General features: G+C 37.2%; 1 protein-coding gene across 5 annotated transcripts in view; it reads right to left on the bottom strand.

The window, feature by feature from the left end:
• Cttnbp2 (cortactin binding protein 2) overlaps positions 1 to 17,215 on the bottom strand; it is a 140,804-nt gene that overhangs the window by 86,738 nt on the left and 36,851 nt on the right. For all 5 annotated transcript variants that reach the window (XM_078040320.1, XM_078040316.1, XM_078040318.1 and 2 more), the window contains exon 3: positions 4,303 to 4,527. In XM_078040320.1, coding sequence (XP_077896446.1) covers positions 4,303 to 4,527 — 225 coding nt within the window. The remainder of the gene's footprint in view (positions 1 to 4,302; positions 4,528 to 17,215) is intronic.

Here is a 17,215-nt window from a genome sequence, read left to right as displayed (position 1 = left end):
CAAAAAATTCTCCTATAACTACATTCCTTATTGCTTCCTCGGATCTCTCATTACTCATGGCATCCTTGTCTTCCTCTTCCCCTGGTCACCCCTACTTACCTTTTCAACCTGGTAAACAAATAAATCACAAAAAATGTATTAAAATATATTTTCCATTCCTCTTCCTATCAAGATCTCTAACACCAGTCAGCAATCTGGGCTCCTCAATTCTCATATTCCCCTTCCTCCTAACCCAGTGCATCAAGAGAAGAAAGATAAGCCCTGGGAGCAGGTGGTTTGCCTGCTCTTTACATGGATCAGGCAAAACGCTCTGTCCTCAAAATCCAGCTCACAGCCACAGACCCGAGTCTGAAGCTCTCCTTTAGTAATTGTTCTGCAATGCTCCTGAGAAATTAGAATGCATTTTGAAGTTTAACAATGAATTATACAAAAGTGAGCTGTAGTAATCATTCAGGTACAGAAGAAAATACAGAAATGAGCTAAAATAAGCATTCACATACAAAAATGTGCTAAATATTTTTTCCTAAAAATGTCATTATAGATGATTCTCTACCATGTTATTATGGGATTAAATTCTAGAAAGTAATTTAAAACTAAAATATATTCATATGTGTGATAAAGGGAACCATTGCACAGTGAAAGAGAAAGCACTGGATACAGATGGCAGAATGAAGTGGTTATTTATAACAAGAAGAAAAAGTCACATGAAATAAAATGAACAAAACAATTTGTTCTTTTATGACCCACTTGTCATTTCTCCCATTGTGTAACTCTGGAATATGATCCTGATAGAATTCTCCACATAATAATTATTCCCTACAGAATATAAATATGTTCAATGGTTACTTTTCTGGCCTTCCATGCAGCTAGGGAGCCTGTGGCCTAAGGTTGGCAAGTCATATATTGCCTTGGGCTTCCAATAGAAAATAAATGACGCAAAGACACAGGACTGTAGAGGCACACTCGGGATTCTACGCAGTGATGATGAAAGGCTGTCTGGCATCATCAGGGAAGAGCGACAAGCTGCAGCCTCCAGCTCTCATCAGCAGAAGCACCAACTGCTGGAAACTAGCTTTGGAAGAAACATCTGCCTATGATACTGGATGGTAAGAGCTGATCCCCTAGCGGTCCAACCATGATGAACCATGCTATAAAACAGCTGATATTTCTGTAAGCCAGTCAACAAATATCAATGGGCTTTGGCTTCACTTGCTTAAAACTAAGAATCCTATCAGAGGCAACTACTGTCATGCAACTGGCCTAATTATACAGAGCTGTGACCTGGAAAAAGCTATATCTAACACACAGTACTATCATTAGCTGTTTCACTGGTGAAAAGATCTGCTCTTCCTCTGAATTCCCTAATTATTATTGTGTCTTCTTATTTTTAAAGGCTTTGCTCGAATTTCCTATTTCGGGACTAGAAACAATGCTTTCTAAGTATGAATAAAATGCGGAAATATATGGATGTCCTCCCTATTCTTCAAATACATTAGAATAGAAGCCCTATTAGAGGGTGATGCACAAGATGAAAAATAGAAACCCAGAAACCCACATATCATTCCACCCTGGGTTCCTGGCTCAAAACATGGAGTAGATTACCAGAGGCAAAGTTCCCCATGACGATTACTCATTAGCTTATTCAAAGTGGTTTAACAGGCTCAGCCCATTTGCCAAACTGACTCTTGCCCAAATTTCTCTGGCACACAAATTACCAAACAGTTAACCCTCCTATTAGTAGTCTCAGCAGGAACTTATGCATGAATGAACACAGGGCTTCTTCTCTAGCCTTGAGAGGCCAACCAGAGCAGCACTGAGGCCAAATATCTTAGTATTACCAAAAAAGATATGCCGTGTTAGATAATAAATACTTGAATTACAGATAATGGGCTTTGCTTTCCCAGCCTTTTGCTCTGGCTATGATTTAAAGAACTGAACTCATTTAAAATAATTGTTTTTTTTTTCCTTATTGCTTTTAGGTTTCTAAAGCTGCAATTTACTCTATATACCAGGGTACTGAAGGCATTTGGCTAATATATATATATATATATATATATATATATATATATATATATATATATATATATATATATATATTGTCAGGATTAAAAGTGACAGATAATTTTGTTGTTTTAAAAAAGATAACTTTGGGGTTTCTGCTTTTATCAGGTGATGAGATATTTTCTTGAAAGATGCAGGGTAAGAGTATAAACTGCACCTCTTCTGAAACACTGTAATCTACTGGAATAGAGTATTATTTAAGGATAAAAAAAAACAGCATTCCCTGTCAAAAACAACCCTTCACTGAGACTATACAGCCAATGAATCTGGCCATAAAGGACTCCTGTATCCCTGATATACATGGGAGGCAGATGCACTGGCTCATCTTATATTAGCCTCTCAGGGTTCACAGGACAGGAACAATTTCCTTTCACTCCCAGCCAGGTTGGAAATGACCCAGTCATTCAGAAACAAACAGGATGTAAGTTGATTTAGAAAAAAATTAGCCAGATAATAAAATCTTTGACTCAACTAGAAATGGGTTCTTTATTTTCTCCTAAAAGAGAGAGGATAAATAAAAGCAGGACTGAAGTAAAATTGAGGCAAGTATGCATTATTTATATATTAAATGAAAAGAAAATATCCTCCTGATTTTTGATAATACAGCACAAATTGCAGTAGAAATAATTTATTATTACATAGCTCATTTGACATGTTAAGAACATAATTAAAATGTAACCCATCCAAGAAATATAAATGAATTTCAGTGACATCAGCTGAAATAAACTGGCTTCTGCTTGTGCGGTTTGTGGGGAGTTTTTATACCCTCCAGAGACCTTGGTGGTTGTCTGCAGGGCTTGGTGGAGAGTTTGCTAAGTGTGGTTGACTGCAGGGCTTGGTGGAGGGTTTGCTAAGTGTGGTTGACTGCAGGGCTTGGTGGAGGGTTTGCAAAGTCCAGAGTACAACTGTGACTTTGCCTCACATCATAAAGGCAATTCTATTCTTCACTATCTTAGTGCTTTCATTTTCTACCATGTAACATACTGAGGATAATGTTTGCTTTATTCAACACCTACACCAGAATGTTGGCATTCATATGTTAACTAAAGATCTAATTACAAGGAAAAGACACATGCGTGTTCAATGATATTATCATAAATATTGACAGCATACTGCATTCAGGTTGTGTGTACATCAGGTGTTAAATATGAGATATGAAGAATTCTCTGAAAAGGATAAACATTTTAATTTGCACTTTAATAATGATTGGGGAAAACATTAATTTTAATTTAATCATACCAGGCAGCATTAGCTTCTCTGACCTCCTCTCTTATTTAATAAAATCAACAGTATTGGCAGCACATTAGAAGGATAAAATTGAAACTTCAATTCCCTTATGATAAATCGCAATATTTTTTTTTAAATCAGGCTTAGTATTCTTTGAAGCATGTACTCCAGTGCAAGGAATGTGAAAGGGGAAGGAGGTGGGTTCAAATGGACATGTATGAGCAGGAGGTCTGCAGCTGCCAGTCATTGCATCCCAGAGGTGAATTTGACACTCACCAGTACTTTATAACACATTGTGACACTGGATAAGCCATGCAAACTTTCATTCTGTTCTATTTGACGTTTCATTTCCCAAAGAAATAACAAAGACTAAAATAATAAAATTATTTCTGATTGCAAACAAATATTTTAGATGGGTGCTGGATAAAATAACTTGGGGATGCTCCCATATGATCAGAGAGTACTGGTTGCACTGCTGGATTGAGCCACCATGCAGCTAAGCAAGTCTTACTGCTCTGGGAAAATAAAGGCTCTCCAGTCCCATCACAAAAACAAAAACAAAAAAAATTCAAAAATACATCTTTTAAAGAAAGTTTCAAAGTAACCATCATGGGAAACATAATTTCTTTGTCAAACTTCCCTTATGATTTACTGTTACTTTCCATGGCATTTTTTAAATGATTTAAAAAATTGCTTTATTTTTAAAAATATTTATTTAGTTGTCAACAGGCTTTATTTATTTATATGCTGTGCTGAGAATTGAACCCAGTGCCTCACACATGCTAGGCAAGCATTCTATCACTGAGACACAACCCCAGCCTTCTGTTGCATTTTAAGTTGCATTTTTAAAAGGGACACCAGAACCTGTAGCATTTTGCCAATCAAAGTACTTATCCCAATTCCTCCTGAAAATACAATATTTAGCAACAAGCATCTACCTCAATGATAGTTTCTTCATTTATCCTGCATCATGGGGAAATGACCATTAAACATCAGTAATGAAAGCCTCATTACCTTCTTTTGTCTGCTCTCAGCAGCAGCCAGCTGTGTGGACATTCTTTCTTGCATTTTTCTGCAGTGGGCCATGACTGCTTCAAGGATGGAGAGGGGATTGGTACAAACTGGTTTCTTCTCTTTGTCACCAGCACCTGCTTCATAGTCTCTCTGGAGTGCCAAGAACGGGTCGTTTAGATTAAATCTCCCATACCTTTCCTGGATAAACACCTCCTTCCTGCGAGCCTAGGATGAAAATAGAAGAATGTATTGAAGAAAGAAATACAAATATACAGAAAGATATTTAGAAGAAGGTTTTGTGATTATCTTTCCAAATGGTGTTCGCAACTGCTCTGAGTAATGGCTCATGAGGTCAGGTGGTGAGCAAAAGGCCAATGTGACCCCAATTTTGACCAGCCTGGCATGCCATTCAGGTCATTTAAAATTTTTCTTTCTGCTATAGCTGCAATACTTTAATGTCCCCCCCGTCCAAAGCCCATATCTTGAGGGTTATTCCCAGCCTGTGGTGTTACCAGGAGAACCTTTAGGAAGTGGGTATAGTGTAAGGAAGTTAGGTCAAGGGATCATGCCCTGTAGGACCCTGGACCCTCCTTTTTCTCTCACTTTGCTTCCCATACACCATATGGTCCTGGACTAAAAACTCTGAAACTATGAACCAAATAAACCTTTCCACCTTTTAAGTTTATTACCTCAGATATTCTGTTCAGTGATGGAAAGCTAAACACTTTCCCTTAAGAACAGTCTTTCAGCTAGGCACAGTGGCACACGCCTCTAATCCCAGTGGTTTGGAGGCTGAGACAGGAGGATCACAAGTTCCAGGCCAGCCTCAGCAACTTAATGAGGCCCCAAACAACTTAATGAGACCCTATCTCAAAATAAAAAAATATAAAGTGCTGCATATGTATCTTAGTAAAGTGCTGCTGGTTTACAATCCTAGTATCCCCCTGAAAATAATAGTCTTTTATATTACAAATGATCCAAATATAGTTTTTCACATGATGTCCCTTCAGGGATCCAAATTCTACTTATAGTCTTTTCCAATTTAAAACAAAATTAGTGGTCATTACACACTATGTAAATGTATCAAATCACTGTATTGTGGCCAGGCCCAGTGGTGCACACCTGTAAACCCAGCAACTCAGAGGCTGGGGCAGGAGGATGGCGAGTTCAAAGCCAGTCTCGGTAAACTCAAGGTGCTAAGCAACTCGGTGAAACCCTGTCTCTAAATAAAATACAAAACAGGGCTGGGGTGTGGCTCAATGGTCAAGTGCCCCTGAATTCAGTAAGTGCCCCCCCAAAATAGTAACATTGTACCCCTCAAATCTATAAAATTAACATTTAAAACAATAAGAAAAAAGTAAAATAAAAACATTGACAAAATAACTTTTAGCAAAACTTCAAAAATAAACAAAATTATCTCTGATATAATTTATAGTTCAAATAATAATCAGGTAAGTCACAACAAATAAATCCCCTATAAGGAATTTTCTAGCCTGAATGACATTATGAAAATATCTGCTAGAAAAATATCTAAATTTTTTTATGTACAAAAATAAAATCACAGGATTCATATTTTGTAAAGTTTGACCAACTATAAAAGACTTTAGCAGATTTTTTTTAAATGCAATTATCTCCTTGTGGTTTGAATATCATTAAAATATAGTTCACAGAATCCCAGGAAAGAACATAACCCCATTTTACTCTAAACGTCAGTTCATGGGTAATAAAGTTAATTTCACACCAATGAATCACACTAAATGCAATTTTCTATAATTAGTCTACAACAATCTGCATAAAATGGAACACTAGCAGAAGAAATATGTTGAAATCCATCAACATTTTTCCTAATTGAGGTCATTTTGGAATAGTTACTAGGAAAAAAAAAAGATATTCTATGCTACTGCCATTGAAAAACTAAGTTAAAATAAATCAAGCTTAATTCTGTCAAATGTTAAACATGTTATCTAAAAAAATATTATATATGGTTCCTCACCTTAAAGGTGACTGCATTAAACAAGTATTACATTTTTAGAACACTGTCAACAAGCCACCAACTAGATGAACCCAAGTGCTAGGACAAATGGGAAAAAAAAAATTCTAACATTTCTTTGCCTACTACCAAATAATATTAAGAAATAAAACGCACAAAAAGTGCGGTTTCACTGTTAAATTTAAGCTACCTTTCAGAAAATTATCTTAAATTTAAAAGATAACAACATTTATGAGTTAAAAGCATTTGGTGCTTCTAAGTTCTTCAAATTCAATTATGTAATCAATACCTATATTGAATAAGTATCACTTGAGAGATGCAATTTCAAAAGCAATTCCATTTTGTACTTCACTTTCCCTTAACATGCATTCAATGTAATTCTCCCCACACTCCTGGAGGAAAACTTGGACAGCCCCATGGTATTTCTAAGCAATTCCATTTAATGAAAGTGCTATAGTAGTCACTTTAAGTCACAGAACAGTCCCATTCTAGTTATTTGAAAATCTGTGGCTGTCTCTCTTCCTCAGCTAGCATCTACTGCAGGCCAACACCCCCCACCTGGCAAGGGAGTACATATGACAACCTCTCTCCTTTAGCAAAGCCTCTTCTCCTCTTTCTAAGCTGGCTTCATCTTCTCTGTTGACAGGTGCTGTAGGAGGATAAAGAGGTGAGGGAAGTAGGAAAGCTCTACATGCCTTTTATTAGTTGATCTGCTATCTTTGTCAATTGAGTGTGGTAAATATTTAAGGTCTACTCTTATCCCATGGTGTCCTTGGTGATTTCCTTCAAGGACTTCTCCCTCACCACTGCTGTGGCTCTTTCATCCTGTTTTCTCTACGTAGGTCACAAATTTAGTACTGGCTACCTAATCTTCAGGACCCAGAGCAAAATGCAAATCTGGAGGCCCCACACTCCCCAAAACATAAAATTTCAAGATGACAACAGCCCAGTGTTTAATCACATGGCCTTTGCAATGCCACAGGCTACAAGTCCCTGAAGCCAGCCCTGCAAACGCTCTTCATGAAGCATCTGAGATAAAACTTTTGTTGGCTGAAGTCCTGTGTTCTCTCCTGACTGCCCTGTGTAACAGGACCTGAATCATTCTCATTCCTACTCTTTGATGCTCCTGGCCCAAACTGGTCTATAAGAAACACTCGGAGCTCTATCCAAAAGAAAAGCTGGTCTCCTCAAGATGACTGTGGCCTCTACCCCTCCTCACTTCCACAGAATGGCTGCTTGTCCAGCTCCACTTTCACTTATCCCTAGGAGACTGCAGGAGAAACATACCAAGTCTTTAGTTTCCTTGAAGCCCTTTTTTACTTGAGATGATGGGAGACCTAACTGGATGAGGCAAGACTCCTGGCACAATTCTCTACAGGGAAATGTTCTTTGATAAAAACCTTCCTTTTTGGTCTCAACAGCTAGATTCTTTTATGTGCCCTTTCAGTGGAGGTAGAAGGTTTAAAAGCCAAAAGTAGATTTTAAGTATTATTTCTGAGATTTTGAGACTTGGTTTTCGCTTCAGTGTTTTTATATTTATCAGGATGGGCTCCTTAATGAAATTACACTTGAATGACACATTTTTATTACTTTGTGTCTACTCACTCATCCAACATATTAAAGCACTAACTCAAGCCATTCCATAAAATGGAGGTTATTCTTAGAGCAAACTTTTCCTTTTTTGTTTTTTGAACTGGGTATTGAACACAGGATTGCTTAACCACTGAGCCCCATCCCCAGTCCTTTATAAAATATACTTTATTTAGAGATCAGGTCTCACTGAATTGCTTAGGGCCTCACCAAGTTGCCGAGTCTGGCTTTGAACTCATGATCCTCTTGCCTCAGCCTCCTGAGCTGCTGGGATTATAGACATGTGGCACCATGCCTGGCCAGAGTGAACTATTGACGGACAAGTTAACATTAACCTTGGCAAAATCTAAAAGGTAAATACTTTAATCATGAACTTACTTCCAATTTTTCCAAATAGATTTCATGGTCTGGGAATATGTAATATCATTTTTTTTCACTAATATGAAGTAGTTTTGTGTGCTTTTCTCGTGTTTCATTTTGTTTTAGAATTATAAGCTTTAACTATTCATAATAGCCAAGACATAGAATCAGATGAGGTGTCACTGACAATGAATGAATTAAGAAATTGTGGTGTGTATCTCTCTCTCTCTCTCTCTCTCTCTCTCTCACACACACACACACACACACACACACACACACACACACACACACTCACACACACACAGACACACACCAGAATATTGGAATTCTGCCATTTGTGGCAACATGAATAAAACTAGAAGAACTTATGTTAAGTGAAGAAAGCCAGGCACAAAAAGACAAAGCATGTTCCTACTCATGTGTGGAAGCTAAACATGCTGATCTAATAGAAACAGAATAGTGATCACTAGAAACTAAGAAAGGTGAGGAAGAAGGTGTAGAGAGGGAGGTTGGATAACAAATACCAAAACACATTAAATCAGAGGAATGAGCTCTAGTGTTTTAAGATTGACCATAGTTCAGGATTTATTGTATGTCTCAACATAATCAGAAGAGAGGAGTTCAAAGGTTTCTAACCCCAAGAAATGATGAGTTTTAGAGGAGTTGATTCAATCATTGCATTGTATATCTGTATCAAATTATCATGCTGTTCCCCATAAATATATACAATGACTATGAGTCAAAAAAGTTACTAGCTTTAACTGACAGTCACAGTGTGGCATTTATTACATGTGGAAAATTTTTTTTCTTGCTGAAAATGTTGTATAATTATATGTATACAGGATCATAAACACAGAAATACCAATTAGTTTGCTTCTCAAATATAGACTGAAAGTTAACCTTTACAGTGAAGTACAAGATATGTATGTTAGATTCCCTTAAGGGAAGAAATGGTGGCTCTGTATTTTCTGGGCATTTTTTTTCTGTATTTTCTGCCAACTCGCTACATGGTTATGTTCCTGATGTCTTTAGTGTTCAAAATGAGAGAAACGAAGCATGCCTCATTTGTTTCCTAAGGCACCTTGAGTTTAGACAACAAATCTGATTTTATTTCTATTTTTTTTCAGTTCCCAAAAGTATAGGAACCTCAGGTAAAATGAACAAAGACAACACATACTTCACTAAAATTAAAATGTCCCCTGAACTTGTGGAGATGGTTTTCAGAGTTGTTAAGCAGTAAGTTTTTGTATGACTATATACTAATTTGTTTATATATGTTATGTATACATATGTATATGTCATATTTTTATATCCCTATCTTATAAGCAGGGTTTCTAGAATTAAGTGCTCTTAAGACTTACAATGCTCTACAATATTCTAGCATCAGACTTAGAAAGAAGAAAATAGTTGCTCATCTTGATTCTAGAGTTAAATGTCACAGATTAAATGAGAACATGTCATAAAGAAAAGATGTTATATCAATTCTTAGTGCATTATTCAGATGGAATACAGCAAATTATCCATTAAACAACTAAACAATAACATTGAAAAAATACCTTTATACATTTAGCATTAGCATGAAATATATGAAGTCTTTCATTGATTCTTAATTGAGAGAAGTAGAAAATTATTTTTTCCGCAGCCACATATCCTATCCTAAATGGATGAGTTTTCCTAATTGGAGAAGGAGAACACACAGCAGATCTGATTATATACCCAGGAATTTTTGGCAACTTGGAAATTCCAAGATCTCATTACCAGAATGGTGGGCAGTGGGAACATACTCAAGTACCTTCCAGGTCCAGGCAGCTAGCTCAGTGTGCATGTTTGGCATGCTACAGATCAATGTGGAATGACAGATCTCTGGTAAGCTGGGGTTGATATGCTCTAACAAAAGGCATTCGAGTCTTAGAAAATTACAACATGGCCAGTCAAACAAAATACAACTGGCAGGCCTGGTCTGGCCCTCAGGATGCCCAGTCATAATCTCTGACTTATGGGAAGAGTTGTCACCGCCAGCCTAGGCAGACTGTATATTTCTCTAAACATTCTGTTTGCAAGTGGGACACTTTTGCTTCCAACTCATCAAAGGGGTATACAGTAGGTACATAATGCATACAAGCTGAATGGATAAAGGTGGCCTCCAACAGATTTAGGAAAACAGAATATGTAGCCCAGACTATCCAGAGGAAGGAGCTCACATCACATTTCCCAGTCGGAGGGAAGTACAGTCTCTTTGCCATGGAACAATCTTTCCAGGAATGTGGGGCAGAAGCTAGACCAAAGTCAGAATCCTACGTGCAGAACTAATTCTAGAGCAAATAGTGGCTGAGAGTCAGTTCACCCATTTCCCAAAACTGAACTGGAGGGTCCCAGGAAGGACACTTCACTAACTCTGCAATCTAAATTCAAGGACAGGCGATTCAGGAGGATGATAAAGGGTGGCCTTTGGTTTCCCAGGATTCACAATTCTTTGCAGTCCCTGTTCTTTGCACTCCCAATGTGGATTGTATATGGTAGGCACTCTGTATGCCACTGTGTCAGAGAAGCCTTTCTAAGATGGAAAATTTCCTGGTCACCACTCTACTTACAGGCCTCAACACTCATCAGCAGCACCTCTGCCCCATGCCTTCATCCATTTCATGCTCTTGCTGAGAAAGCTTCCCTTCCTCACCCAAAGAAGTCGCCATGGAACACCAGCCCTCACTGCCACCTCCTCCTCAGCTGCTCGTCTCAAAAGTTCAGAGTTCAGCTTAATTTAGATTCAGCAAATCGTCTATAACTCTAGGCCATTCAAAATCCCGTTACCTACTTTCCAATAAACACGTTTATTCCTTTTAACGTTCTTGTATGAAAATTTACTTTCCTTAAGCCATCATACTTTGTAACAAAGTATTTATTTCAAATGTACTTCATTATTTTTCATAAGGGTAAGTCAACAGCTGGTCCAGGTGGCATGTGTCTGAAGTTGCAGCTTACTCAACAGGCTGAGGCCTGAGGGTTGTTTAGCGGAGTGCAAGGGACAGCCTGGGCAACAAAGAGAGACTGTCTTTTAAAATGCAAAGTCAATAAATAATGGCAGATCAAAAATATAGAACATTTGAATATATCAGGAGACCATGTAACAAAAAATAACTTAAAATGTGTATCATGCTGGGTTTGAAGAAGCCTTTCCCTAAAAGAAAAAGCTGAATGTGCAGTTAATTTCTTGGTTTATGCATCAGAATTACTTGAGAATGAAGTGCATTTCAGGGAAATGAGTCATTATGAAGACACAGGCTGGCTGTAATTATAAAAACAGACTCAAAACTCTCAAGCCTAGTCACACCGATGAATAAAAATAAAATTTCATCAGAATCTGAAGTTGTATAAAATCTTGAGAAAAATCACAAGCAAGAAGTGAAAATATGGCCATTATTCCAGGAGGATCTGACACATACCGACTTATTTGGCTTTTATTGCTTGAAACAATCAGCTGAACTGGTTTGGATGCGATTCATAAGTAAAAAAGAATATTGAAAATATTGAATTTTCTATATTCTATGTTGCTACAGTACAGACCCAGAGAAGTCCCTAAAGGCCTATGTGGTTAAAGCTTAGTCTCCAGCTTGGCATTACTGGGAAATGGTGGAAACTTTAAGATGTGGGTCTTAGTGGAAGGTTTTAGATCACTGAGGGCGAACAGGCCCATAAAGGACACTGTAGGGTCCATATCTTTTCTTTTCTCTCTTATGTTCCTAACCATGAGGTAAACTGTTCGCTATGCTGCACACTCCCACAATTATGTGCTACCTGCTCTCACCAGAGGCCTAAAAATAATGGGTCCACCTGATCATGGTCATGAATCACCAAAACTATGAGCCAAAATAAACCTTTCTTATTCATAAACTGATTATCTCAGGTATTCTCTTACAGTAAAGGAAAGCTGACTAACATACATATGATCCTCCTAGGAAAAGAAATTAAAACATCCATTACAAATTGTAGTTAAACACTGTAAAACATAACACAAATCAATTTTTAAAAATACTCAGGAACTTTTATTGAGAGCTTATAGTTTAATGTTATGTGCTTTATGTTCATTTTGCCATGACAAGAAGTCCAGGAAGTGGCCATTACTTTAATTCACATTTTATAGACAAATATACTAAGACTTAGATTTAATTCCTTGCTCCAGGTTGCTTCAACAGGAGCTGGTCTTCAACCAGGACAGTCTTACTCTAAAGCTTATACTTCTGAGCACTAAAAGGTAATTATGATTAGAGTATTTTGGAAGACTAGAGAAGGCTTCAGAAACAAGTGCTGTTTGCAACACAATACAAACCATACAAATAAAGTCTTAAAAAACATACAATGTTCTCCAGAAGTTAAAGTTTTCTTCTCACCATATATGCACTGCCAGTGCAATCGATCATGTGCCAGCATGGCCTAAGCAGAATTATGAAGTCCTTAAGATTCTAATATCATGTACATGTAAAATACTAATCAACAATAAAAACTGTATGAGATATATTTTTCCCAAACCACTGTTACATTAAAATTTAAACGACAAAACATAGTGCACCTCTAGATCTAACTGCAAGGCAACTGCTGAGGATCCCATCCCCAGCTCTGTCTTCCCCAACACTATTGGCACCATCTTGGGTACTAAGGACATGGGGCCATCAGGGATGGTTAAAATGATGAGTCAAGTCTGACAAGATCGACTTTTGCAGGAACACATATGGGTCAGTTCACAGAAGCAAGTGTGAGAAATACTTAGTGGTTTCAAACAACAGCATGCTCACCTTGTGAACCACAGAACAGAAACTATGCCCCTCCCACACCCACAACTCAGCTCTAGCCTTCATTATTCAACAGAAAGCAGATGTCTGAACTAGACAATACCTGGATTCCTGGGCCCACTTTTGGCTGAAGTTTTTAAAGAATGAGCAATAGCACCCAGGTGTGGTGGTGCACGCTTGTAATCCCAACAGCTTGGGAGATTTAGGCAGGAGGATTGAGAATTCAAAGCCAGCCTCAGCATCAGCAAGGTGCTAAGCAACTCAGTGTGACCCTGTCTCTAAATAAAATATAAAAAAGGGGCTGGGGATGTGCCTCAGTGGTTGAGTGCAATTGAGTTCAAGCCCCAGTACTCAAAAAAAGAATGACCACCAACAAAAGAAACTGAGACAGGACTAAAGAAAAGGAGAAGAAACTATTTTGTCTTAAAGGTGGTCAAAGCGGCTCCAAAGATAATAGGCTGCACCAGACTGAAGAAATCTGTCTCCAGCTGTGCTTCAAACACAGGCTGAAAACAGGCAAGTAGGAACATACTGCAGGGACTCAAAACTCAGGAATATCTTTGCACCTAAACTGCTTCCTTCCTGTCCATCCTTAAAACACTAATGATTCAAAATTAAGAGGGATAAAAAATACAGAGAGATTCTCCCAAACACTAACATAAAAATTAACCTACCAGTCCAACATCTCTGTCTTAGTGGTAATGATCTCAAAATTAAATAAAAGGAAACCTGTGAGCTCCTGTAAAAAAAAAGCAGGGGTTGGGGTGGGGTGGGGTGGGGGTCCTGATTATAAATAAATGGGAAAGGAAAGCCAGAGATCAGCTGTGATCTGCAGAACTCATTCTCACTCCAAGAGAGGTGAAGTGCCCAGGAGGAGTTCACAGGTTCACCTTCACCGTCACCCACCCCCCTGCCCCCACAGTGGTTGGGTAAGTCCAGAGAATAGAACAGCAATACAAAAATCACAGTCTTCCCGAAAATGATAGTCAATGCCCTTCAGTGGTCAGAATGCTTTAGAAATTCACTAGCCAGGAATGAAAAATAACTTCTGGAGTTAAATGGTAACAGAATCTGAAGAGTTCACTTCAGTGACGACATCTCAGGCACTGCTCACATTGTGAAGACATACATGGGCCACAGGAGTGAAAGGCAGTATGGTGGTACCACATGATCTGCAGCACGGGACTGTGGTCAGAGAAGAGGCATGTTTCCCTCTTCCCTGTCCCTTTCACCTTTATCTTCCAACCTGTTGGCCCCCTCTACTGCCCCACCTGCTCATGGTATCATAGTCTGGATGTACAAAAACTGTCATGCCAGAAATATACATAATGTATATTCTGTATGATATAACAAGACTTGCTTAGATTTATTTGGTTCCTGAGGCTAAAATCTGGAAAGTATACTTCAGGAAAACCATGAATTTTCTTTCAGAAATAGAAAGCATTCTAACAGAACACATGCAACAGCTTGATTTTGCAGAAGCCAGAGCCAGAAGTAACTTCATGCTTCTGTGAAATCTCCCAATTCTTTATTTTTACCTCTTATGCTGCCTTACACACATTCTTCTCTATAGGAAATAAGATTACCTTATTCCCTAACTAGGTCGAGAATGGCACACAAATACTGCACTGTTCTTCTCGATGGCCAAGAGTAGATATTATTAGATGATCAGCACACTTTAAGGTGAACCTAGAAACAGTCCCAAAGTTCATTTTAATGCATCGCTCCAGGCAGCAGTACCTATCAACCAGAAATAGGAGAAGGATGAACCAACCCACCTTCAGTGTCCTGCTACAATTAGCTATTGCTCTATTTCTTTTTCACCTTTGTAACTCAAAGAGTTTCTAGCAGAATACCCAAGACATACCAGTTACTGTTTACGGCTGATAGTAATAGTGTCCATAACTGTGATTAATCATTCACTATGACTGTTAATGATACATGACTGTTTCACATTGAAGAATGAAACAATTTCAAATAGTATGAGAAGCACTATTATTCAACCTTAATAAACTAAATCTGCTTATTCTAATTTATAAACATGCTTGAAATATTTTGTTTTTATTTCATGTAATACATGTTCACTGAACTTTGGAAAATACGGATGAAAGGAAAAATAATTATTCATAATTCAATCATCAAAAGGTAGTCATAATTATTTTTGCTACCACAAATATTAGACTGATTATTTCTTCTCTTGATTTTGTCAATTTGTCTCTGTTAGGAGCCAAATATTTGTCCTTTGCAATGAACTCTCCTTTTGTCATTATTAACTGTATTATTTTTGTGATACTGGGTTTGTCTTTGAATCTTTTGTTTCTTTATATTTCTATTCATAATTACCAATGTAAATATTTAAACTTGTATTATTAAATGCTATAAATAAGTAGGACAAACCTCCCTAAAAATACTAATGTCTAAAATTTTCTTTGCTATACTACCAGCTAATTCTAGATGAAATTTAGATGTATTCTTATCAACTTCTGAAAACAAGCAACTATAATTTAATTGGAGTTACACATAGGTTAGAACTACATTTGAAAGAACAGGACTTTTCCATAAGTCTTGTTAATGGAGAAATCTTTTGCCTCATTTATCAAAGTTTGCCTTTTGTATCTTACAAAAGTTTTACATTCTCAAATCAACATACAAAATTAAAATAAGCATTTATATATCTTTGGTAATATCCTCACTTTCCTACTTTTCAGTTACCTAAATTGATAAAATTGCTAAAGCAGTAAGACTCAATCTTGGCAGCTCATCAAAATGGCCCATGAGATTCTATAAACATTCAGAGCTGGCCTAACACTCAAATAGTTGGCCTATGATGGTTCTAAGCATTTTCAAACCCCAGCAAAAATAAGAACTACTGCTATTCATGAAGTCAAATGTACTCAACATGCCCATGGATAGGAAAGAACTCATAATCATCTAATACCAAGAGAAGCATGCACAGATATGGCACTCTATGGACAGGGAAATAGCTCCACTGTAAGTCAATTGCTATACTCTAAAGAAAATAATTAGAGAAAAGAGATATTGCTATGCCACTCATTCACTTTATAATCTTTGCTTATTAATGGATGTATTTTTTAGCTTTTCGGGTAAATTTAAAAATAAGCATTAGATTTAGCCTTAAAATAACAAATGAATGGAAGTCACTCTTTTTCTGAAATTCTAAATCACAGTCTCTCTGTAATGTTTCCTATAGTCTCTAAATACTAAGTAAATTGGCACAACTTTTCCAAAAAAATTCCATCATAAAACTTATGTTTGTGACATTTAATGAACTAGCAAAATAGCTCCTGTATAGAAATGGCTTAGAACATCTGTAAGAAAATAGATGTTTAATAATTAAAAGGAGAGTTAAAATTTTGATTGATCATTGATTTCAAAATAAATATTTGAAAAATAAGGGTTCTGGACTATAGTTTTAAAGTGCATAATGAAGCAAACTAACATTGAATATCCTTTGTGCTTGCTGGGCCAAATTACTGCTCTGAAATTTTCCAAAGTGAATTCGCCCACACTTGCATGTTGTTCACATCATTTGACTCCATCTATTTGGTTTTATTTATTTATTTATTTTGACCATGTTTTATCATCTAGGACATTTTGACTCATAACAAAAAAAGGAAAAACAAATATTAAACATCTTACTAAAATGAACATTAGTGTAAGCAGCTATCCAAACAAACAAGCAAATTAAACCCTCAAGAGAATGCAATATAGCATCCTTGAGGTATTTCAGTATTTCAGGAATAAGGAACTTGCCAGTATAATTCCAGAATGCCTACTTTTTTTGAGACTTAAAAAAAATGTGGAAACAGTGGTGGGTGTGGAAACAGTGGTGGGTGTGGAAACAATGTTAACATAAGCATCCCCACATGAAAAATAAAGAAAGTAAAAAACAGAAATAAGGCTGTATCTTGTCTACTGAGGATAATATCACAGATCATTTCTATGGGCAGAGGTTGTGATTAAAAATTTAAAATATGGTCCTTTTTATAGCCCCAAGGAACATAAGTTGGCTTGGTTAAATACAAATTCCCTAGAACATAAAGACAGAATGGCAGAGAAGTTTTGCTTTTGCTGCTGCATCCCATTCCCAAGTCCCCACAGGACCAGCCCTGGTCACTGAGGAATAGCTCCCCAATTGCAAGAACTGCTGAGCATCTGGGAAAATAAA

Source organism: Ictidomys tridecemlineatus, chromosome 2 (genome assembly GCF_052094955.1).
Source record: "Ictidomys tridecemlineatus isolate mIctTri1 chromosome 2, mIctTri1.hap1, whole genome shotgun sequence".
Classification (NCBI taxonomy): Eukaryota; Metazoa; Chordata; class Mammalia; order Rodentia; family Sciuridae; genus Ictidomys; species Ictidomys tridecemlineatus.
Note: the sequence above shows the minus strand (reverse complement) of the source record. Positions and strands in the feature narration are given on the sequence as shown.